Consider the following 25,157-nt stretch of genomic DNA (forward strand, 5'->3'; position numbering starts at 1 on the left):
AGCAAAAAAAAAAACCCCAAAACCAAAACCATTACCCAACCTCCACCCCAAAAGACTTTCAGTTTTCATATAACAGAATTGGAAAGCAGTTTTGCTAAAAATAAATGTATAGCTTACCTCCCTCCTCCCCCCTTGCTGCAAAAGAGTTGTAGTGCTCACTCGCACACCGAAGGCATCATCCCTACCTGTTTGAAAGGGTGAAACTAGAGCCGTGAACGAGTGACAGTGCTGACTTCAGTACTCACTCTCCTTTGATAAAAAAGCCTGACTCAGCCCGCACAGTTTCATCCTGTAACATGCTGCTGACCTGGGACGATCCCCAGCTGTATGTGAGCATCCTCCTCCCTGAGTGGCCCACACAAGCACTGGGCTCTCAGAAAATGGAGCAAGAGGCACAAGAGCCTTCCAGGTAACTGCAGAATAAAAAGTGTAAGATGACACAACGCTTCATTTTGGGGTGGGGGGGGAGGAACGGGACAGGACATGACCCACACCCACATTGAAACAAATGCACCTTTTTTTGACCAGGTAACACTAAGCCATGGCGCTTAAACTCACAAAATACTGTTGACAACAGCACTCTGGGGAAGGGGGGCTATTTGGCATGCTCCGTACTGCTGTGCTGCACAGAGCGCAAAGGCGCTATGTCATATAATAACTGGTCCTAACCACACCTAGTGCATTAGTCCTCGTGTGGGCTGCAAACACAACCTCATTACTCCTGGCTCGCAGACAAGCAGATCGGAACGGGATCAAACTACAGCACAAACCATTTAGAAGCCAGAGATTCAAGGGACAGCCGCAGAACAAAACTAGAGAAAAACAGGAACTTTACAAAGTAGAGCACGTCATCTACCTGGGTAAGCAGTTTATTTCTTTATCAACATCTTTTTAGATCATCGGAAATCATGTAAAGTCTATAAACAGAAAACTTCAATGCTTTGAACAACTGGGAAACCATGGCTGGTTTTAAAATGAAATAGCTGCTATAATGTATACATGTGCCTGAGCTTAGAATGAAATGACTGAACTCTTTAATAAGACCAAAAAAGTGAATTTATTTGAATCAAAAAGTGAACTCTCTATCACAAGAGCTCTTTAAAAAATATTTGAAGCGGCAGGATAGGAATTCAGTTTACTTTGACTGGCTTTAGACAGTTTAGAAAAGAAATGGTCCTTTTAGGTTATCTTTATCTTAAACCTGTGAAGACCCACCTAAAAGAATTCTACCTTCTCTCCAATTTGCATGTTCTTTTTAATTTTGATCATGATTGTGCCAGATCAAAAATATCCACCCTCTTGGTCAAGCACATCATCAAGGGAATTTAAACCAGATTTAAGTCTAAGGAGCCAACAACTTTTGTGAAAGAGTTCAGATTTTATATTAAACTAACAAATGAGCTATCACTTCTAAAGTCATGTGTAAGTATGACTTTAAAATACAGCTTCTAGAGCTGTATTTTAAAGCTGTACAGATTCTGAAGCATCTTATCCCATGCCTCCCATTTAAAGGTTATTTTTAATGTGAGATAAATACAAGTTTGCACAGGCAAATATTTATAAGCCCCAGTTTTCATCAGTCCTAAACAAAAGGCTCAGTTTGTGCCAGTATCTCCATTAGATGCAATTATATCATTAAATATTAATGGTGGCTTCCTTGGAGGAATTGACCACTTTGATCAGAACACACTGTTGGTAATGCACCATCAGCAACTGCTCTGAACGTGAAGATTCCTAGCTGCGCAGCCACTGACACAGGGAAAGATACCAGGAGTCAGCTGGGCTCTTGTAAGGGCCTCTGGCTCTTACTGACATGGCAGTGTTCACTGCCTGTGTGTCTGTATGTTAATTTGCTTAGTTACCAGTCCTGACCTGAAGACTTTGATCGGATCCCAAACTCTTTTTCAACACTGCACAGCTCGGCAACCCTGTCTGAACAAGTACACACAAGTCCAACCTGATGCTAAAAACCTTCTTAGAAGGACGGGTGGCCATTAACCCTCCCAAACACAGCCATTTCTCCCCACAGCAGAGCCACCCTGTCGGTTCTGCAGTCTCTTTGTTCGCAGAGACTCATCCTGTCCCTCTGCTTGCAGACCGGGGAGGAGGACGGCAGCAGCCAGCCCCAGACACCCTACCTGCCTCAGTGCCGGGGAGAGCCATGCCGGACTCCTTCGCCGTCCACTTCCTCAAGGTGCTGAAGGAGCTGCTGGCCTTCGTGCTGTTCAGTTACACCGTGCTGGTCGGGGCGCTGCTGCTTGCCGGCTGGACGACCTACTTCTTGGTGCTTAAATGAGAGCTCTTCTGCTGCTGCTGCTGCAGCCGCAGGCCGGCCAGAGGCAAAGGCTCCACCGTGCAGCTCGTCCTCAGTACACGGGATGGCAGTCCCTTCCTCCTGCGCCAACTCTGCAAGCGTTTTGTTTCGTTACTGCCTAATGACAATCTTATTTCTTATGTAAAAAGACTAAAGATTAAAAAAAGAAGTATCTACAGGCATGCACTTTAACGATCTTTGTGGCTCTTACAGATTCTTTGTGTTAACTAGACATTTGCCCCTGCTCCTCGAGATATTTAAAAGCCTCCCGGTAGTCTTCTCCTGACATTCCCACCCCACGCCTCACCTCGAGAGCGCAGCAGTCTGCCGAGCACAGCGCAGGGACAGGGGGGATGCAACACAATTCAAACATGACCAACATCTCAAGTAAACAAGTCCTGCCTTGTCTAACTCTGCCTCATTAAGGGTGTGAAGGCAGAGATACAGAAATTGCTTGTAATTTTTTTTTTTTAGAGCTCCTGGGAAAAGACATTTCAAATCAGCACAAGGTTTCCCTCTTCCTACATTTTTATGAGGTGCACTTCATGGGGTGGGGACATATTGTGGTTTAGCCCCAGTCAGCAACTAAGTACCGCACAGCCGCTGGCTCACTCCCCCAGTGGCTGGATGGTAGAGAAAATCAGAAGAGTGAAAGTGAGAAAACTTATGGTTGAGATAAAAACAGTTCAATAGGTAAAGCAAAAGCCAGGCACAAGCAAAGCAAAACGAAGAATTAATTCACTACTCCGCATGGGCAGGCAGGTTCAGCCAGCCCCAGGAACGCAGGGCTCCATCATGTGTAACAGTTACTTGGGGAGACAAACGCCATCACTCCCAACGTCCCCCCCCACCTTCTTCTTCCCGCAGCTTTATATGCTGAGCATGACGTCATATGGTGTGGGACATCCCTGGGGTCAGTTGGGGTCACTGTCCCGGCTGTGTCCCCTTCCCTCCTGGCTTCTGGTGCACCCAGCAGAGCATGGGAAGCTGGAAAAGTCCCTGACTAGTGTAAGCCCTACTCAGCGACACTTAGCACCCACTTAACTAAAGAATCAGTATGCCATCAACGTTATTCTCATACTAAATACAAAACACACTATACCAGCTACAGTGAAGAAAATTTACTCTACCCCAGACAAAACCAGGACAGGGCACCAACAACACATTAACTCCAGGCCTATGATTTGGTGCTCTCAAGTGTGCAACACTTTTCAACAAATGCTTAAAACATGGCGTTGGCTGAAAGACGTGCCTGTGATACAACACTGCCTTTCTAAAACTAAACCGAGCTGAGTAAACAGAGTCTCACAGAGAACAGATAGGATTTCTGGTGTATACAAAAAGAAGAGATTTAACTGATCGTGGTCTTTCATGTAGAACTATAAAGGAAAGCTTTGCTGGAAAGCCTGGGGTTTATCACTAGCCAAAAGCTAAGCAGCATCACATAGCCTTGAAAAACAGAGATTAATTAAACCGGGGGAGTGGGGAGCAGAGCCTGTGGAGGTCAGCCAGCACCACCTCAGCCCTCGCTCCTGCGGCTGACCCGAGGCACAGCTCAGGGCTGCTCTCAGCTGCTCAGGCGCCCGTGAGCGGAGCAGGCCGAGCTGAGAGCTCCCTACACCACCTCTGCCTCCCAGGCCGGTGAGGGCGCGTCCCCGCACCTGTCCCCTCACCTCACGACTTCCCGCCGCCCTGGCTCCCGCCTCGCGCCGGCCGCCCTCCGCGCGTGCGCGCCGCCGGGAGCCCCGCCCCCCGACCGCGCTGACGTCACTTCCCGCGCAGCAGCTAGGCCCAAGATGGCGGCAGGCAGCCGGTGGCTCCGGAGCTGCTGCTCCCTCCTCAGGTACCGCGGCGGCCCCGCCGCTCCGGGTCCCGGCGGGGCGCGGGCAGGGCTCAGCCTCGGCTCAGCCTCTCGGCTCCCTGCCGCTGGCCGCCCCTTGTGACTCCGTACCCGCTTCGTTTGCCCGATGCAATCAATCCGGCTGCGGCTGGAGCGGCGGCCTGTGCCACAGAAACGGCCGTAACGCACCTCGTTTGTCTCCAGATGCCACAGCACAGCTGCAGTAGCGCACGCAGGAGGAGCTGTGGTACCCATCAGAGCTTGCCACGGGTGGTCGGTAGTTTAAGAGTACACAGCATAAAAGAAGGAAAAGTGACCAGATATTTTTAGAAAATTGCTGTACAACAAAAAAAATTCTCATGACTGAGTGTTTCTGGTTTTTTGCTCGAGTATTTCAGTGATAGGGCCTGCCCCCACGGACACTTACACAGCATTGGATGTAAATAGAACTGACTACAGGAGGCCCAGAGTGTCACTGGATTGCAGCAAACTATTACCAGTCGTATTGCCCCCCTGCATGTACCATATACCACTTCAGCATGCTTTTTAATTTGTTCTTCAATATTATTATATACTAGCAGTGTGCTGCTACCAGATAGGATATGTTTTGTCTCTCAAAGGATTAATAATGCACTAGCTACTGTGCTTGTCTTCTTTTCTTGCACTTAAGTAATAACAAACTTACTCATTCACTGTTAGGCAGCTGCCTTACAGAAGCTTGGTAGAGACTAGGTCACCTAGAACAGCTTCTAGATGTTCTTTTCCTCTCTACGCCTATTTCCCACCACACACCAGTTATTTCTTGCGCTTAACTTTGTTTTTTGCATTTCCAGACAAAGCTTCCCTGTTCTGGCCAATATTAGGAGACGCTGTCTCTCAGGCACAAATGGGCGATGGCAACAAATGGTGGGCGTGGGAGTGGCCTTATGCGCAGTCCCAGTCGTGGAGGTAACGTATCAGGAGCAAGACACATACAGCACCAACTCGTTAGAAACAGCTTAACATTCAGAAACACTTGCATAGCATTTTACAAACTAGTACTTACCCTCAGAATTGTATTCCTTCTTGGTGATCTCAGGTGTTTAAGCCATGTAGGTCTTAAGGAAGAGAAATGAGAAAAAAATTGCCTATTTCAATAACACCTTGCCAAAACAGTTGCCTTGTTTTGCAAAGGCAAAACAGCAGTGAGAGTTAGGCTCTCCAGCCTTGTAACTAACAGTGGTGCTTTTCCTCACAGTTATTGTTACTAATAACATCCATATGGAAGTCAGTGTAAAGATCATGTACATGTCATGTCTTTCAGAAACAGAACTCTGCTTCTCTCAGTAATGATGCCTTAATTAAAAGAGCAGTTTCCTTGGTAACAGACAGTACTTCTACACTCCTCTCTCAAACAACATACGCATTGATCGAAGCACTGACAGAGTATACAAAGGTAAGCTGACAGATTACACACTTTGCTAGCAAATCAATACTGGAAATACTAAATTATTTGGCACTACATACACCTGTTAAACCATACTTAAAATTAACTTTGTTGTTGATAAATCTTAATAAAAGAGGTGTGGGGGTTTGAAGATGTCAGGTCCCTAGGATACAGCAGGGTAGGGCTCACCATTCTGCTACAGTGAACCTGGAAGTTATTTTTAACTTTGTTAGACTGTTGCTTTGAGCTTGAATTTAAGCCAGAATGACTCATGTCTCAGAACTGGGGCTAAAGAGGCTCATAACAGTTATTGGATACCTGCATACTGAGTAAGTAGGATACACCACCCTGTATTCTTAGATATTTTATTTACCTTCTGTGCCCATTTCTAAGGCCACGAACTTGAGTTTCATCAGAAGAACAGAGTGAGCCATATTTATGTCTGAAACAAGATACAGTCTTAATTTTATAAATAAGTGCCAACTGGAGTAAAGTAGTTGCATTCCCATTTACTTCCTTATTAGTACAGCAGGTATATAAAGAGATGCTATCCACAGCACTACTGTAGGCAGACAGCAAATGCTGTCAGAGCCTCCAAAATTGCAGTGAACTTCAGAACAAGGCACCTTTGGAACCATTCAGCAATTTTGTTAATTAACACCAGTTAACACTGAGACAACATCAGAGATGTACAGATTGTCATGTAATTGTGTGAAATGATTCCTCTGCAGGCAGTTTATACACTGGTGTCTCTCTACAAGCAATACGCAAATCTTCTTGGGAAAATGAATTCAGAAGAGGTGGATGCAGTCTGGCAGGTCGTAATAGGAGCCAGAGTTGATGTAAGCAATCATCTCCCTTCAGTCAGCGGTCTGCCTCTTAAAACTGCTCAGAAAGTTCTCGTCTGGCTTGCTTGCCTTTTCACGGAGGCACTGTTTGGAAGAGTGTTCAGATACTGTTGACTCTAGTTAAGTAATACTTTGTTTTACTCCTAGATGACAACAAAACAGCAGGAATACCTAAGGCTGGAATCCAGCTGGATGACAGCATTACGTCTTTCAGAGATGGCAGCAGAAGCTGCGTATCAATCAGGTAAGCATAAGGAGAAATACTGAGAATTTCTTTCCACTAGCATTTAGGCAGTATCAATTGAATAAGAATGGAGTTGAGAGAGTAACATTCAGTTACCTTACCAGTTTACAGCTAGTGCCTGGTTTTTAGAGATGCTGAGAACTTATGTTCTTTTAGTGGCTACGGGTCTAGTAGAATTGTTCTCAGAACTAGGCCTGGAAGCTTCAGGTGCAGTTTAGATCAAGACCAACCATGCCAAAAACACGTTGGAGGGAAGTGTTTAGTCATTTTTAAATGCAGTGCTCAAACACAGTTCTGGGAGCCACAGGACTACCTAGGGGGTCCATCAGGTCTTTCTAGCTGGATTCACTAGTATTAAAGAGTGACAATATTTGCTTTTCACTCAGGAAAGATAGTAATTTTGGTCTTTTCTTCCTGTATACGCACTTTCACAATAAGTATAGAGACTTGATAGCTCTGAGGTTGAGTTATGGGCTGACTTATGGTATATTGGCAAACTTATGGGAGTGGAGATGGGGAGGAAAGCAAATATACAGGGACACCCTAACTCTGTAAGTCCCTGAAAAAGACAAGAATTTGTAGGAGCATGGGAGGAAAAGGGATTCTGTGTTCAGCAGTGCCAGAGATATTCCCGCTGCTGGTAGGTGCCAGGACAGGACAAGGACTGAAAGTTCCTGGCACACGATGACTGGCCTGTGTTTTAGTTCTCAAACGCACTAGCACAAGCTGATTGCTCTGGTCAGACACTGGCTGTAACCCTCTTAGGCAGGAAGAATTCAAGGGGGTAAAAAAATCTCAAACTAGGCATAGTGTTGTTTAAGGTAAATGAACAGTAAAAATCATTTATCATTAATATAGCCCAAGAGCCATCAAAACAAATAAGCAGATTATATAGACAGTCGCTTCCTTAATTGAAGGTTTGCCAAGTGCTTCTCTAACCCAGCGTATTTAAATTATTACCTTTCAGGTGCAGACCAAGCCTCAGTGACAGCCCGCAGCCACATTCAGCTACTGAAGTCACAGGTGCAGGAAGTGCGACAGCTGTCCCAGAAAGCAGAGACCAAGTTAGCTGAAGCTCAAACAGAAGAGCTCATAAAGGCTCAAGGAGAGGAATCTTCATTGCCAGCGGGTATCTTAGGAAGTACAGAGGCGGGTGAGGACCCTTACCTTCGGGAGGACTGAAGAGAACTTAAGCATCACCGTAGAACATGCAGGAGTCAATCGCAAATTGAAGGGTCCCAAACTTTTAAGAGTGGGACAGATTAGCCTGTGATTCTATATTTTCCCCCCAAACAGGATTGCTTTACCAATCAAGTCAGTTCAAAGCATCTGAAAGGCCTTGATCTTCTTTGTAACTTACCATGTTTGTAATACTTATGGATTCAATTATTTAAATGTTTAACTATGCAAATATGAAAATTGCTATCACAGATAGCTTGTTGTTAATTGTGTCTCTGCTGGGAGGGTCCTACTGCTGATTTGTTATGTTTCTACGAGCTCTCTTAAGTTAGAGGCTAACTAGGTATCAGCCAAGTGTATTTAAAAGTCATTATTTTTAACCTGTGAAGTAAATTATGTCTGTTAGGAGATACCTTTATAAAACTGTGTAAAAGCATGTCATTGTGAGTGTGCTATTTTGAATAATAGATTAAGCTCTGTTTTCTGTTTGAGCTTAGAAGTTAACAGCGCTGGGTCTGACAGCTGCATCAAGTTACACTTAATTGCACTCGGGAAGCATTTGCTGTAGAGCTGGCAACTTTTCTGTGGAGTTACCCAGGCTCTTCTTAGTGAAGTTTTGCAGTTCGGTACAGCAACCTCTTTCACCCAAGAACCACCACCTGTAACACAACTGCCTTCCCCAGGAAGCAAAGGAAGATTTAATTTTTCAAGATACTGTGGTTATAAACAAAGTCGTTGTGCTGACTGCTGCGTACTTCTTTACAAAGCAGTGAGTGGAAGAAAGTGTTACATATTTGAATGCTTTCCAGCACGTTTCAGGAAAATAATCTTAATTCTCTCTTTTTTGCAAGCTTAATGTTTCACCGCAGGCTTCAAAAGCACAGGTGGCTTCCACTGTGTTCATTTTCTAACTTGCTTCATGTGAAATTTGCAATATTAACTGTATAGTCAATGTAAACTTAAGCTGAGACCACTCTGTAGAATAGCATCCACTAGAACTTTATCACTTCTGATTTGTGTCAGTTAATCCCCATTCATTAGGTTTTGTAAGAAAACACACGTTAATCATAGGTTTTTCACCACAAATTAGCATCTGATGCACTACATCTGTGTCAAGGTGGTTGTTACTAATTTGGGTTGTGCTTGACTGGGAATTTTTTCAGCTGTAGCACAAGCTTTTCTGTCTGTGTCCCATTTTGTCTGCCTTTTGAACAAATACTATCTCAGCTGCACAGCACTGTACATTTATAGATTAAATAGTAAAGAAATTAACAAGCCACCTTTCCTTGCTCCTCCTCACTGGGTGTTGCTGCATCCAAGGAGATGGCACAGTCCAGAATTAAAGGGCACAAGAAGGTACCAGTGTCTGCTGTGCCAGTAATCAAGAGGGCCCAGACACAGCTTTGGGCTGGAGCATTAGTAAAAACACTATCATGAGAGGATTCTTTGCAGCAGAGGCACAACCACACCCTCGAGCCAAATGCAACTTCAGGTCAACCACAACTGCTCCAGTTTGTTACTGGCTGCAGTTAAAAAACTTCTGCCAAGCCACTGACTCAAATGCACGTACAGGTTGTGTTCCTTTCAGGATGCCACAATAACTACTCTGATGTTTGCATGACAGAGAGATATATGGTTTAAGAAAGATGAGCACTGCTACAGGAGTTTGAAAAGCAACCCATTCTTCCCCTTGCAGAGCCTGCTACCAGCCCCCTTGTTGCCCTGCTCTTCCCAAGACACAAGCTTTACCCACACATGTCTGACCTTCAGACATGCGACGAACCAACTAGTCAGTTCAGTTGAGTCAAAATGGGAGCAAGGAGCACAAGCAGCTCTGTATCGCTTCCAAAACGGGGTGAGAAAGAAAGAGCCCCACACCTTTATTAGGAAGTGGGAGTTGCCTATCCAGGGTTAGCCCATACACCTAAGGCCACAACAGACATGACATCATGCTATTATGTTACTGAGTTTGCATTTGGAATCATCTAGTGGATCAGAAAAATGCTGCCACAGCAGTTCACAGGGTACCATGGTACCCACGCTGTCCAATTGCTTCTCTAGAACAAGCAGCGGTGCCCAGAGAACAGTGCCCAGAAGCTAGGTTTTGCTGCTCATACTCACCCGTGTTTACAAAGCTGGCACATCTGAAACTACATGTAGGCAATTTCTCAGATACAGCTAATTCATCCTAGGGCTGCAGCGAGAAGACCCAGCAGCAGCTTGTACAAGACCACAGTGAGGATGGACGCACACACACAGCCTCACCCCTTGGAAGAGCAAATTTTTTTCCAAACTCCTACTTGCATCTGGCACAGAAACAGCTTGTGAGAGTGGCAACTCCCGCCGTAACAGTCTGGGTCATGCTATAGGGCTAAGCTAGAACTACACCCGGTGATTTAGAAAGCCAAGGCAGCAAGGGATCAAACATGGACCAGCTGTACTGCCAGGAGTCCCTCAGGCTGAGGTCGTACAGCACTGCACCGCCCCATGGGAAGGCAGGGCAGCCACCCTCCCTGGGGAGCTCATCCCATCTCTGGTCTTGGGATGCCCTCGGTCTCTCTCTGCCTGAGGAGTACAAGCAAGTACCTCCTGGAAGCACTTCCCAGGCACCTCTGAAAGCTCCAGCTCACATCTGGTGGGTGGTGAATGCTGGGCAGCTGGCACTAGACAGCAACAACAACAGCACAACACAAGTTGCTCTGATTTCAGTAATCACACACTTCCACTCTACCCTCTATCTTCTTCTAAAGCTTCCGGGCTGCTTCTTGCTCATGCACAGCACAGCAGCTTCTGATCTAACAGCAAAACACCCTGAAACTGATAAGCATCATGTTTATATAATAATATGCATTTTCTTCCTTACTTTTCATAAAGCTTAAAGCTTTAAATTTAAACTTCTCATAAGTATAATTATCAGTGATGAGTATCACTGAATCTTAGGTTTTTTTATTTGATCTTTCCTCATGTTAGCGACTCCAGCACACTCATTGATTAATCACTTCCATGTCTTATCAATAATGTCTATACATACGTATTAATACATCTTGCCTGGGCAGGGGCAGAGAATGGCAGCTGCCTACATCAAAGGAAGTGGCAAGTAGCCATTTCCATATAACTGCACCTTCTCTAATATCAACTACTCCTTAATGCAAATGCCCAGCACCAGATCTCGACCTTCTCTGGCTTTTAGTTCCCAGCTTTCAGGAGACCCAAGAATAGTCCTGTGAAAACATTTTTCAAAACTCTATTTTATTTACACCCAATGTTACAGTAACAACAAAAACCCAAACACCTCCCATACAACATGAAAAGCTACAGCCACTGTAACTACCATAATTAAGAGGATATAGTGCTCCTCTCAAACCCAATCAGAAAGTGTTTGTGCAAAAAGCAAATAAACCTGTTATAATTGTCTGTAAAATCCAAAGGGCTCAAGTCAGAGCCCGGTCTCTTGGATCATCATGCCATCTTAAGGCAATAGATTTTTGAGGCTTTTTTCCCCCCCGCTCCACTCCCTTTTTCCCACTGTCTGGTAGGACCTGAAGGATTGCTGGCCTGGGGCAGCGGAATTGCGCTGTAGCGGACCCCCGCAGCACACACTGGCCTTTCTTCCACCCCTTGAAGTAATTTTAAGTGCTCTGTCACTCATTAGTCATCATTAGCTTTCCCACACAAAACTGAACTTGGCTGGTGGTCAGACACCAGCCTCAGCATCATGGAGCCGCCATAGTGGGCGGCACCTCACTCACACTCCTGTGGCAGCTGTGACTTCTCCTGTGTCCAGTCTGGCTGGGAGGAACCAAGCCGAGTCCCCTGTGCCATGTCTCATGGAGCTACCAGCCCCTTCCCCACCCCATGACAACCCAACTGCTTCAGTAGCCCACTGGCTGAAAAAAACTTACTGCAAAACAAAACCCGATGGCTCAAGTACAGCCTGTTAGTAGAGGACACATTTCTACCACAACCTGATTTTTACTTTAAGTGCCCTGTATCTGTTACCAGTCACAATCCCACTGTGCCCATCAGTAGCTTCTGTCCCAACCCCTTTTGTAATTGTGCGTTACTGACACAGCACACCTAATACTGTCATCCTGTACCAGCGTCCACATGATCCACATCTCGGTTGGGTTTAGTTTATGCACAATCATCAGCTCTTTGTACAAGCACGGATCAAAAGAATTGAAAGGTCTCTGGATCCCAAAAGTCTTAAAGCCAGCATGGTTCTTTGGGGTCACTGCCATCTTTGCCAGGCACATTCCCACAAAGACATCATCTATCGGGAAGAGCTCCACGCCCTCTGCGGTGCTCTGGAGGCGGCGCACTGTCTCTCTAGACATCACATAGCCCCCTCCACCCGCATAGAGAGGATAGAAGGGGGCTCTGTACATAGACTCTGGAATAAAGTATTTGACCTTGGTGTTCCTGATGGGCCGGGCATTGGCAATCACATCCCCAACAAAGAGATCCTGTTCGGGGTCAAGTTCTTGGAGGAACTCAACAATGTTATACGTGTTGACAAAGACATCATCATCACCCTTGAGCACAAACCTGGCATGCAAGCAGTCCTCCATGAACCAGCGGAGGAAATGCAGCTCCTTGAGGGTCAAGTTGAAGAAGTTGTCAACAAAATCCCACTGCAAGATGTCATCAAACTCCCGGCTCTCGTAAGCCAGCAGCTGGTGCAGGGGCTGTACGTGGATTTTGGCCGCCGAGTACCCTAGAAGGAATATCAGCCTGATGCGCTTGCCACCGATAGAGCCCTCCTTCCCCCAGGTGTTCCTGATTGCCACTCGCCGGTCTATGTTGATAGGGGAAGATTTGATCGCCAGCAAGAGGAACGTCTCTTTGCTACACCTGGAAGGCTTCAGCAGGACTGAGAAGTTCCGGCAGTGCTTGTACGTTAAGAAGACACGGTGAAGCTCCGGGAGGGTGAGAGAAGAATTGGCAAGGGTAAAGTCTGGGAAACACCTGCTGGGTTCAGCATTGTCCAGAACCAAAGACTTCTGTTTATGATTCGTTACATCCACTTTCCGGTCCGCTGACGAGGCTGACAACTTTGCCTCTTTCTTCACGTACAAAAACCACACCAGCAGGGTGATTGAAAGTGCATAAAGTGCAAGGCTTTTAATCCTAGGACACATGGCAACCTCCGGCGCTGAACTCCGGCCCTGTGCGGTCAGAGAAAGACGAGCCGTTTAAGGTTTAGCCCTGCATACTTGCGCTTTCCAGTCACATTTACACCTTCCACGCAGCGCCCTCACGCCCGCAGTCACGCAGGGATGGAGCGCACGACCCAGCCCGGGGCCGCTTCCCCGCCCGGTTGTTTCTCGGGTCCCACCGAGCCCAGGTCCGGTGAGGACGGGAGCGCTGCCCCCGGGAGGGCTGGGGAGCCGCCGGGGAGCCGCACCGCCCCCGGCCCGGGGGGGAGGCTGAAGCTCCGCTGTGCCCCGCCGGCACGGCCCGGTGCAAAGCCCCCCCCCCCCCGCAGAACCGCTGAGACTTACCGCCATCCGCCGCCGCTCCGCTCCACGCCGCCGCCCCGCACCACCCGAGGAGAGCGGCCCCGCCCGGCCCCGCCCTCGCCTCTCCCCCGGGCGGGGGCGGGGGCTTGCACCGGCACCGGGACCCGGCGCCCGGGGCAGCCTGTCCCAGGCGCTGCGCACCGGGCGCTGCACCCTGCACACGCCCACCCCGCACCCCGCACCTTGCACCCCCACCCTGCACCCCCACCCTGCACACTGCACCTTGCACCTCGACCCGGCACACCACCGCACCTTGCACCCCCACCCTGCACACTGCACCTTGCACCTCAACCCGGCACACCACCGCACCTTGCACCCCCACCCTGCACACTGCACCCTGCACCTCGACCCGGCACACCACCGCACCTTCCACCCCCACCCTGCACACTGCACCTTGCACCCCTACCCTGCACACCACCGCACCTTCCACCCCCATCCTGCACACCGCACCTTGCGCCCCCACCCCACACACCGCACCTTGCACCCCCCATCCTGCACACCGCACCTTGCACCCCCCATCCTGCACACCAGCGCACCTTGCACCCCACCACACACCAGCCCCTGCACGCTGCAGCTCTTGCAGAAGCTCAGAAGCAATCACAAGCCCTGGGGCATCACCCAGCTCTGGCAATTAAGCTGAACCAGAATCCATGCAGCATCCCCATGGCTTTTATTTCTCACTCACTCTTTTGCCAAGGATATATTACTGAGTCTTCCCCACTGCCACGGCCATGCTCTCTTGGCTCTGGGTACCAGCTGCCAAGGGCCACCGGAGCAGCTGCATCTGGAATTGAACTGTCAGCGGCACCAGCTGGAGCCCTCGACCCTCCTCCAGTTCAGCAGAGTCTTTGTTTTTAATTTTTCCTGTGGAAAGAAGTAAATCCGCCACCGTCTTTACAGAGTAAATCACTCTAAAAGCAGCAGCATGCAGAGGGGAAATGCCCACCGCATTAACTACTGGCTTCCGGGCCTTGAGGGAAAATCTATTTGAATATGACTTTGGGTAAGAAACCCAAACAGCATTTGTAAGCAGTCAATTGATCTGGGTGCAGTTTTGCCTTTTTTTTTTTAAACTCCTCTATAATTCTTAGGAAAAAAGAAAGATGCAGAAATAATCACTTCAAGGATCCTGGAAAATCAAGTGTGGGGTAAAATGAGACCTACGTGAGACTACTTCTGAAGACATCCTTCAATGTCTGGGCAAATGGTTTGCTCCAGACAAAGCTTGCTGCCTTTCCTCTTTGAGATCCTCTTTGGAAGGGATCCCAATTCCTCTGAGAGGACTTATTATTTGTGCGCGTTTGCCTACTGAGGGATGCAAATCAGCCTCAGCTGCTGGCTGCGAGAGTGCTGGTCCCTACACAGCCTCGCTGGACGCATGGCTGCAATGGAGCGAGGGCTGGGAGCCGTCCCCCACGCCTCAGAGCGTGGCCACTGCCGCAGCTCCAAGGTGGTACGTGGTACCGACATGATGAGCAAGTGCCAAACGACTACGGTGCGATTTGGTGACTCATGGAGCAGCCAGGTCTTGCAGACACTGTGTGCACAGCTGCTTGAGCAGCCCACCTGCCCCCGCCCCCCGCTGTGTCGGCCAACCGGGCCACAACTGGGGTGTACTTGTGAGTCATGAGTCACAGCATTGCTCATGGCCATGGGACACTGCCGGCACCGGGTGTAGCAAGCTGTGGGGGCAGCTGATTTTTAGGCACTATCTTTTTGAAATATGCACTCAGTGGCCTTGGTGTGCAGCCAGCCAGCCTCTACCTGCACAGGCATAAGGGGACACCAAATTAAGCGCAAGTCTCTAATTGCTGTGGGTTTCTTGCATCAGCAGCTTTCTGTGCACCCAACACCATCTCCGGCCACACAACCCCCTGCAGAAGGGGTTCGTGCTTGCTGAAGCTGAAGGTAAGATCTCCTGCATGCACACTGACCACAGGGATGAGGGTAAAAGGAAGTAAAAGACACCACTGATAAACTGTGTGACAGTAGCTCCTTGCTTCAGCAACAGTCTGACCATATATTGCAAATGCATATCTTCTTGTGGGAACAATAATTAAAGAGGTTTTTTCTTCTTTTCAGGTAGCCGGGAAGGCCATCAGGCTTCCTCAAGCACAGACACAGTCTAGGACTGCAGGGCTCTGAGATCATCCCCAAAGATAGGGAACTCACCATGGGTGACAGGGCATGGAAAAGCATCCCAGAGCTCTTGGGGAGGGGGGTTAATTGCTCTCTTATATTAGCTACTAAATCTGATGCCCGAGCGAGGCTCCTTTGGTAGCGCCAAGCGGCGCTACAGAGGCCTGGCCCACTCCATGCTCTCCTTGACCCATAAGCGGCTTTTCAGCATCACCCTGCCATCCCTTCCCTCCCCTACTTCCTCCTGCTCTTGCATTATCCCTCCTATTTTTGTAGGCAAAACAGGATTGCTGGAAAAATGACCTGCAAAAGGCAGGGTGAGGTTTGTCTCCAGAGTTTAAGGAACGCTGCTGGTTGAGCAGAGAGTGAGGTCTGTGCTGGGAAGGTGGGGGACACCCATCAGGGGTCAAGGCGGTCTCTTCATGGGTGAGGGCAGACCAGGTCCCGCTATGGGGTGGCTGGGGCACCTGGGACACTCTGTGCTCTCATCTCTAAACCAGAAAGAATAATAATCCCCTCTGCAAAGTGCTTTGAGGTGTGAGTTGGAAACGGATGAGGACCTTATTATGCATCCCAGACAGCACTCCCCCCAGTTGCCCACGCCGGCCCACACCATGGGCCACATTTGGCAGCCAACACAGCGGGCAGCACATCTCTCACCCAAAAATCTGCTTTGCCCTTCTACCCTGGCATGCAGAACTAGTAGGTGTGTGTCACTCCCAGGAGAGCCGGCAGCCCACCTTCAGTGCTTGTTCAGACGCTGATTCAAGGAGGTGTCCGGGTGTGTGTCTAAACCTACAGCTCCCGCAGTCAATAGATGTATTCACAGCCTGAAGCCGTGTGACTAAGTGCCTTGCTCGGCAGAGCTGGCATGGTGGCGGGAACCTGCGGCTGCCTCCCAGCCAGGCACCGCTGGTGTTTGCTCTTGCACAAGCCACCCTCTGCCCAGCCAGCTTCAGTCTCCGTTACCTTTGGCAGCTGCTGTGGTTTTCTGGCTGGCCTGACTTTCTCTCTCTGCTTTTGTTTTTTTTCTCTTGTCGTTGCCTTTTTTCCTGTCCTGCAGAAAGAGATGATTCCATAGTTAGGCTGTGTTGAAATTCACTGCCCACGTTCAGTCCTATGATAGCCATTGCCATCTGGGTTCTGTCACCGGGATTAAAAGGCAAAGCAAAGGGGTGAAGGGAAGCAGGAGCACAGTGGTGGGCTGCCTGGAGAAGGGAATCCAGAAAACAGAGTGTCAGTACAGCCAGTGTGTGTTGCCATGCTGAGAAAGAGCGAGCATCAGAGGAAGCACAAGTGGTTGCTTTCACATCCTCAGATGGAAAAAGAAACTCATCTATTTTCTTAACTTGGCCAATAAAATGTAGCAGTACTCATTGATAATACCAACATTAAATAATGATACCAGCAGTGATGGATGGAGCTTAGGCAGGATTATTTCAGCCCCATTTTATGGAGAGGAGAACTGAGGGATGGGTGGGAGGGACACCTGGGCCAGCTGCAGGGCAGGACGTGCTGAACCCCAGTCTGCAGCACGGCCCATCCCCGGCAGCCCTGCCTCACCACTCTGCCTCAGGACATGCTCCTTACCTTCTCCTCCAGACTTGGTGGCTGCAGCGGCTGCTCAGTGAGCAGGATCCCAAAGTCACACACAGCTGCCACCAGGTCCTCAGTGGCCAGCAGGGTTTCCAGGGCCACCCTCCTGGTGCCCAGGGTCCTCTGAACGGGAGGGTCACTGCGGAGTTCACATGGTTTCTCCTTCTTCTTTTTCTGCTTGACCCTGGGCACAGGAACCTGCAGGGCACCAGCACTGCTGAGGACAAACCTCAGCAGAGGGTTGGCATCCCTTTATCAGACAGCAAGAAACCCCGACAGTCTCCTTGCCCACCACTGCATCATAGACCAAGATGTGTGTAAAAATCACTGCTGCCTTCCTCCCATAGCAAGGGGTTGCTTTGGTCAGAGGTCTGGGATGGAAGGGAGATTCTCTGACATACCAAACTGGCCCCGGAGAAGGGTCCTCGTTCCCTCATCATTATTTTTGCAGCTCGGATGGTGTTTGGACATCATTCTCTCCCAGCATCCTACCTTGGCACTGCCTTTCAGCAGCCCCTGTCTTGCCTTTCCCTTTGTGACTGCATTCTCTTCTGGATCAGCATCGACTGGCCATGAGAGCACCTGCCCGGGGAGAGGAGCCAGTGCTGCAGGGGCTGGATGCCCAAGGACCCTGGTCCAGGGTCACCGCCATGCTCGGCTGCCTCCCAGAGAGAACACAATACCACTGCTGGGCCTCCCAGCAGCTTTTCCCCTTTCATCCAGCTCTGCCACACACTCACCTTCTCCTCGATGACTGAGATGATTGTTCCAGATGCCAGGTAGGACTTCAGCCCCACTAAGTCCTTGGCAGCATGCTCCTTCCTGTAGCTGCAGTCGATGGTGTCTGCCCAGGGCTTTCCAGGGGTGACAAACACCTTTGCTGTGCAGGGACACAGAAAAACACTGAGGAGAGACCTCTCCTTCCTGAGGACAGGAAGGACCCCTGGGACATCAGCAGTGCCGATTCATTATCCATCGGTCTCAGTAACAGCCCAGCTGCAGCCGATGCCGCGAGGGATGTCCTGATGCCACCACATGCCAGGAAGAGCCATAAACCTGCCTTGAGCAGTGGGATTTATAATTCCTCATTACCAGAGTGGGCCTTGGGCTCCCCCATGGCTGCAGGCTCCTGCTGGCCCTTTGTTTCCCCTGTGTCCCGAGCAGAGCTGCCCACATCCAGGGTGGCCACCACGGGATGCTGATGGATTTTTGTTACCTAGAACAGAGAGGGAGTCTCGTGGCAGGGCATGTCTGGTTGTGTTTGCATCAGGACTGGGGGCAGAGCTGCCTCTGAAATCCCATTCCCCAGCTCACGCTCATGCAGCCCCATGTGCAGAGCAGAACTGGGCTCCCTGAGAAGGACAGGGAATGTGGCCAGCAGGGACTTGTCCTGCCAGATGTGGCCACGCGTGAGTTCTGTCCCCAATACTGCTGGTGCTGCCCACACCAGGTCCATTATGAATGGTCTTACTCTGCAGCCTGGAGGTGAAGCCCCCCTTGCTGTGACCTGCCACTGCCTGTTGCTTTCAGGAGCTTGGTTAGGCACAAACCTCAGTGCTGCTACTGCCCTCGATCTCCTCTCCTGCTGCAAACTCGTACATCACGCAGTAGCTGTAGGTGATCACTGGAGCCTCAGAGCCAACCTCCAGGTGCTGATGAGTGCTGGGATCAGGGACTCCCTTGATTTCCCCAATGGTCACAACCACTCGTGCTTCACTCCTGATCAGCTCTAAAAGGAAGACAATCTTGCTATGAAGCAGCAGCGTGCTCCTTCCATAGTAAGGAAGGTATAGAGCAAGTGGAAGCCTCCAGGATGCCGTGTCCCACCACCTGGCAGCCCTCCTTGCCACCATGTGCTAACACTGTGACAAGCCATTGCCACACGGGGTCACTCCAAAGCCATGCAAACATCTCTGCTTTGACTCCCTGGTTAAAATGTTAGACTCCAAAGAGCACATCCAGCACACAGACTCATTGAGTAGGGGCCATCAAGAGGGGCTTCCCACCCCCAGGTGTCCCCAGGCCCCTGCCCTCATCCCAGTCGGGCATGTGCCACGCTGCAGAGGCAGCACCACTTTGTGCTGGCAGTGCAGCATGCATGTGAGCATCTTCCCCAGTGGAGATGTTTCTCTTTTAGCAGCTTGAGAGGGAAACGCACCATATGAAACCAGACAGTGTCTAGAAACAAAGGTTAGGGCAGGCAATGGGTGCGAGGCAGTGCTAGGATTAGGTTGTTCCTGCAATCTTTGGACCTGATTAAGGCTAAAATTACCTTGATTATAATTGCACTGCTGCAGGGTCCTCTGCCTGTCTCCCCACTTGTACTGGTGGGGTAAAAAGGCCCACAGAAAGATCTCCAGATGAAGAGAGGCAAGAATGAAGTCAATACTGGATCCAGAGTTTGCCCTGAGAACTCCTAGCTCAACCATGATGAAACCACCTCCTGAATCACAGGGTCAGCATGGACAGGTCCAAAGGCAAAGGCTCACCTGGCTGCTTTGCTAAACCATGGAACTGCTGCCTCTCATCAGGCCCTATGTGGATGTCATCAAGGATGGAGAGCTTGGGCAGGCTGTCCACAAGGAAGCCTCTGTAAGTGGGAATGAGAGCCAGTGGGTTCCCTTGGAGCACCAGGATACGGAGCTTCTGCAGACTGGACAGCTGGGAGACCAGCCCCAGCAGATCCGTGAAGTTGTTAAAGCTCAGGTCAAGGGAGACAAGGTTTGGCCTTAGGAAAGAACCCAGAGAAGAAGGTTAGGCAAACAGCAGCCATCTGGGGATAGACAGCTACTGCCCTGGGTCAAAAAATAGACAAAAATTGTGTTTCCCCAGCACAAACTGGGTCAAACTGGGGAATCCAGTGGTACAACCTCAAGAGGCCAACTCCAAATTCCTGAGTCATATGGTCCATTGCCAGTCTGACTCACAACCCAAAACCATGTTCCTTTAGCATCCATTAACCACCCCAATGCACCACCTGGTGATGCAGCCTAAGCTTTAGGTCCTTCCCAGGGCAGACATCCATCAGGGGCTTTGTGAAGGGCATGGAAAAAGGAAGCTGCCCAGGGACACAGGAACTATGGCAGGCAGGCTGTCAAGGTAGTTCCTCAGGTGATATCCCCATTCCACACCTTAGCCACAGACCAAGACACCCTCTAAGCATGACAGAGAAGACAGTGAACAAAGACAGAGTGCTCTGCACAGGTGTTGGACACAGAGCAAAGAAACAAATGTGCTGAAGGGCTATAATTTCTTAACATGGGACACCTGATGGCTTGAGGTCATCTATTCACATCTGCCCACCTCCCTTTCAGAAGCCCACATTCAGCCTGCAGCGTTACCAGAAGTCCGCAGTGAGGTACTTGTGCTGTGAAGGGCTGCACAGCCTATTGTATCCCAGCCCCAAGTGCTGCAGCTCTGGCGGAGGCTGAGCACACAGGTCCTGCAGATCAGCCACAGCATTGCAGCAGAGCTCCAGGACCTGCCGGGGACAGAAGGAACAACAAACACCTTTTGCAATGAGCTGTTCCTGGCACTCCCTTGAGCTGCTTGGCTCCTGCTGTGTTCCCCTACAAGGCCTCCCTCCCCATCCTGCTGTCGCAAGACACTGCCTGCTCACCCTCAGCGTCCGGGGCAGGTTGCCTGAGGTTATCCTGCTGATCTGGTTGGCACTGAGGATGAGCTCCTCCAGCTGCTGTAACTGCAACAGACCCTCATCGACCTCCTCTACCTGCAGAGAGTTGGGTTTGGCCAATGTGTCCCTGAGCCACCTTATGGTCAAGGCGATATGGACACGTAGTGTCGATCGATGTGACATACGTGTAACACAGATTAGTGCAACATGCTGGGGGTGGGGGGGCCAGCAGCTCCACCCCAGCTGCAATAGTGGCATCTGGGAAGACACTGGGTTGGGGAAGGTATCCTTTTCCCAGGATGTTTTCCCTCTCAGCAGGAAGATGTGGTTTCCTTGCCTGGAGATGGATACCTTTATGGGCCACAGCAGCTGCACTTACTCCCTTGCCAATGATCCGCAGGGACCTGAAGACCTGGAAGATGTTGGAGCCATGGACGAGCTCAGGTGACAGCACAGCCGTTTCCCGCAGGTGCTGGTCCTGGGGGCTGCAGTCCGGCGGCAGGGCCCAGGGGCTGTGCTGGTCGCTCAGCAGCTCCATCAGTGCCTCAGGGCTCTCCTCGCCCAGTGGAACAGCCTCCTCCTGCCCACCTGGGTCTGCCCCCAGCCCCAGCCGGCCTCTGCGGGGGCTTGTCCATGCATCGAAGCGAGACTTGTTCTGCAGAGAGGGAGAGAGAAGAGGCAGTGACAGCCCTACAGAGTGCAGACCCCCCCATGGCTGTGCCCCGTCCCAGATCCCTACCCAGCTGCCAAGGCTGCAGGGGAAGTCCTGCAGACACAGGTGCCGCAAGTGCTCCCAAAAAGCAGCCGAGATGCTGCAGCGGCCAGTTCCTGCCATCCAGCTCCAGCCCGGCAGGGAATTTCCTGGCTTAGCGGCATGCGTCCTTGTCGCTAGGAGATGGTGGGGATACAAACACCCTGGGGACTGATGCAGATGCCGTGGGGACCGGGGACCAGGCTCTACTCAGGACTGTGGAGCGAGCCTAGGACCGAGCACCGAGCTCCTTAGGCTGGGAATAAATCCCTGGCTTTTTTGGATCTCCCCCTGGGCTGTGGGTGCTGCTCCCCACCAGGGAAAGAACAGGCGGCCTTGTGCAGCTTTTGCAGGGTGCAGTGTCAGCCCTGTCCCCTGGCCAAGGACCTGTGGCATGGCATTTACCATTTCACTTATCTACATCCTGAGTATCGCTCAAGTTTCAGGGAGGAAGCAGTCACGTTCTCAGTTAGCTGTAAAAGTGCTGTCGTTCATTCACATGGAGGGTACCGCCGCCACAGCAGCGCAAGGCCATCGGAAAACAAAGTTCACAGCTAAAAATACCAGCTCTTACACTTGGAAAAAGTAGATGAGTCCCAGAACAAAAGCCACAACTCTGTCTCCAGTCCTATTCAGGTCTCTGTGCTCTGAGGTTTATTTGCTTTTTCCAGCGATAGGTGTTGAGGCAATGGCTACAAATTCCATTTTAGGAAGCCTACTGAGCAGCCTGTGTCAGCAAAACTTCACCAAATGTACTGCAGATGCTCTGAGGCATCTGATGGTTATGTGGTGGAAAGCTGAACATCCACTCGTATTGGGTTCTACAGGACAGATGCCGATCTGCTCCCTTATCAGCTCAGCAGCTTATCACAGCTGTGCACAGATAGGAAAGAATGTGCAGAGCATGCACACACCGAGAGATAGTAGCATGCCATGGAGTGGAATAACCAGGCAAACTGGTATCCTCAGCTCAGTAAAAAATGAAGTCAAATCTAAAAATCTTTGAAAAAGTATTACTAGTGGTTGAATTGTGTTTTGTGGAAAAGCCAAGCTGTAAGGATGCTGCTTCTCTTATTCGTATCACTGTTACAAATCACTGGGCCCCTTTGCCATCAGTGCTGCACAAAGAGGTGTTCCCTGCTCTCAGAAGACAACGGGCCGTGATTCCTTGCCTGTCCTCCCTGGCTGTACCCATCTGGGCAGCTGGCAGGGGACTGGCAGTGCCCAATGCCCAGTTGTCTCTTGTACGTGCAAGCTCACGCACCTTTCACACATCTTGCAGCGCACTGTGGGGCACTAGCCAGCTCCATCTCTCTGCTTTTTTGGTGCTTCCAAACAAGCAGCCCTCCAAGATCACCCTTCTACCTGAAAGGAGCCACCTGTCCCCATCATTGTTGTAGTAGGGACACCCTACACAAAGGACACCCTGTGCAGAGAAACATATCTCTCACCATTTTACCCCCAAATAGTAATAAAACCCTCAAATTAAAAAAAGTGTCTGCCAGAACTGTCCTTTTCTGGTTCTCTGCTGTACTGTCTGCTGCCTCACACTGTAGGCCATGATAACTCATCCTCTTTCTTTGCATTATTTAGCACCTGGGAACACGGGTTGTGGAAGAAGAAATGCACCCCTTTGGGATGGCTGCATCCCTCTGCTTGGCTGCCCGGGCCTCTCTCGCAGCCTGTGGCAGAACCATGTTCGGTTTGTGAATCTCCATTATTGTGGCTTCAGGCAAACAACTGAGCACTGAAGTTACAGGCTGGTGGGACCTGAGTGCAACATGGTACAGGGGAAATGTCCATCCCCATTTCAATCCTTGAGAAACAGTTCAGCCCGGAGGACAGTCTTTGTACCAGCCCCAGGTGCTTCAGAAGAGTTCATGTGCACACCAAGCTTTTTGTTTTCAGAGACAGGCTATTTCACATGGAAAAAAGAACTGATTATTTTGACACCAAGTTGTTGTTCCTTGAAAGTTTTCTGGTGGCTTGGCAAACATTCATCTTCCAAGCTATGACTACCTTTCAGGCATATCTTTTATCACAGAGGCGGGAAGCACATGTGTGTATGTGTCACTTTGGGTTTTCACAAAGGTGTGCTCACAGGGGTTTCCTCTGCCCTCCTTTCTGTCCTAAACTATCAGTAGTTCCACAGGTCCTATTCTGATCGCAGCCTCGTACTTGTAAATCCTAGGATCAATTTTTCTGTTTTGGCATGTATGAGAATTTCCTGCATTTAGTTGGTGGACATGGAAAATAGCCTGGCAGAGAGAAGGGTGACAGAGATGGGATCCTGGGCATACTCTGCTGGGTTAAGTGACAGGGTCACACCTCAGGGACAGGGTCTTACAGCCATCCAGAAAGCGGATACGTACGTTGACCTGGAGGCCTGACCTGGCTTGTACACAAGGCCCTAGTGGCTTTTTCACTGCCGGCGTTAGCCCACTCTTACACTGACCCTGCAGGAGATGGTTGTTGGCCTTGGGCACCAATGATGTGCTTGCATGCTCCAACCATGTTTTTAAAAAAAACAACAGAGTTTATGCTCTAAATCTTACCTTTTGGAGAGCCCAAGGATTTGGATGGGATGTCTAAGCTGAACTCCTAGTCAAATAGATGATACGGGACACCATTTGTGTCAGTCTGAAACTGCATCTAGATCACAATCAGTGAAGACGCATTTAAACCATTTTTTGATGTAATCTTTCAAGAAAGAAAAAAACCCAAAGTGTCACCCACAAAAAAAACCCATGGAGGAGCCACTGACGCAAAACTCCACGGTACTTAAATGCAGCTTGGCTGTCCACATCTATAGCACTCCAGGCAACAAGCAGCTTGAACACCAACACCCAGCTAGCTTTCGGCCAAGTCGGCTGCTTTCCAAGCCGCCATGAAACGCCGAGCAGGTGGGTGCGACTTAACCTTGCTACGCGTTGTAATGTTGCATTGGTTGATGTTCATCGCTAGCTCAGCCACATAATGTCTATATGCTTTAGAAATTTAGCACGCTGCAGAAAACCAGGAAGTTTTGCAAAAATGATGTAGAGGCTTGAGACTAATCATTGTATTTCTTCCCTCCCCCCGCCATCTGAATGCAGAGATCAACAGGTTTGCAATCTTCCTCTTCTGTTCACTGGTTTCACTGGTTCCTTTGGGCTCCTTGGCACCAACAGCCACCTCAGAAGAAAGAAAATCTACTACAGGACAGACACAGAAGCCTTTTACTACCAGATTAAAGCCCTTAGCATCAGTGATAGAAAAGCAAGCGACTACCTTGTTTAAAAACTACGTAAGTGTACTATTTTGCATTTGCCGTGTCTATGTCTGTGGAGAAATCTCTTTAATTATTGTAGAAGACCATGAGAAAAGAAATATTTGCATTAGAACCTAAAGTAGTTTTTTCTCTGTATTCCATACACAAAGGAAAGCATTTACATTGCATTACTTTAGGGCAGAGTTGAAGCAATGTCTGGGACAGATGGGGAAAACTTGGACAACTTCACCTCAGCCAACTGCTAGCTGTGATGTTCCACACTAAATGCCTTGCTTTTTCTTGGTCTCCCAAGTCAGGCTAGGCTTGAAGCAGGCATCTTTTGGGATGAAACTGGTCAGATCACTGGAAACACAGAGAGAATTGCCTTGCTCTCTGGTCTGATCCTAGTACCAG

General features: G+C 49.6%; 4 protein-coding genes across 4 annotated transcripts; 2 read left to right on the plus strand and 2 right to left on the minus strand.

The window, feature by feature from the left end:
• The first annotated feature begins 2,161 nt into the window (after window positions 1-2,161).
• On the plus strand, window positions 2,162-2,507 carry LOC135315793 (uncharacterized). The gene has a single exon (XM_064466117.1). The coding sequence runs from the start codon at window positions 2,162-2,164 to the stop codon at window positions 2,294-2,296; it is 135 nt and encodes a 44-aa protein (XP_064322187.1). The 3' UTR covers window positions 2,297-2,507.
• A 1,578-nt stretch (window positions 2,508-4,085) lies between these two features.
• DIABLO (diablo IAP-binding mitochondrial protein) lies at window positions 4,086-8,287 on the plus strand. Its single transcript, XM_064466116.1, has 6 exons — window positions 4,086-4,157; window positions 4,988-5,102; window positions 5,458-5,589; window positions 6,312-6,422; window positions 6,576-6,672; window positions 7,640-8,287. The coding sequence occupies exons 1-6, from the start codon at window positions 4,111-4,113 to the stop codon at window positions 7,852-7,854; spliced, it is 717 nt and encodes a 238-aa protein (XP_064322186.1). The 5' UTR covers window positions 4,086-4,110; the 3' UTR covers window positions 7,855-8,287.
• A 2,793-nt stretch (window positions 8,288-11,080) lies between these two features.
• Window positions 11,081-12,992, minus strand: B3GNT4 (UDP-GlcNAc:betaGal beta-1,3-N-acetylglucosaminyltransferase 4). The gene has a single exon (XM_009500523.2). The coding sequence runs from the start codon at window positions 12,990-12,992 to the stop codon at window positions 11,874-11,876; it is 1,119 nt and encodes a 372-aa protein (XP_009498818.2). The 3' UTR covers window positions 11,081-11,873.
• Window positions 12,993-14,076: 1,084 nt separating this feature from the next.
• Window positions 14,077-21,768, minus strand: LRRC43 (leucine rich repeat containing 43). Its single transcript, XM_064466407.1, has 11 exons — window positions 21,122-21,768; window positions 20,728-20,838; window positions 20,450-20,589; window positions 19,598-19,836; window positions 18,659-18,837; window positions 18,201-18,324; window positions 17,849-17,988; window positions 17,601-17,690; window positions 17,103-17,306; window positions 16,482-16,569; window positions 14,077-14,237 (listed from the first exon to the last, which is right to left on the minus strand). Exons 1-11 carry the CDS (start codon window positions 21,575-21,577, stop codon window positions 14,077-14,079), a joined length of 1,932 nt encoding a protein of 643 aa, XP_064322477.1. The 5' UTR covers window positions 21,578-21,768.
• Window positions 21,769-25,157: the final 3,389 nt, after the last annotated feature.

The sequence above is a fragment of the Phalacrocorax carbo genome, chromosome 15, assembly GCF_963921805.1.
Source record: "Phalacrocorax carbo chromosome 15, bPhaCar2.1, whole genome shotgun sequence".
NCBI classification, from domain to species: domain Eukaryota; kingdom Metazoa; phylum Chordata; class Aves; order Suliformes; family Phalacrocoracidae; genus Phalacrocorax; species Phalacrocorax carbo.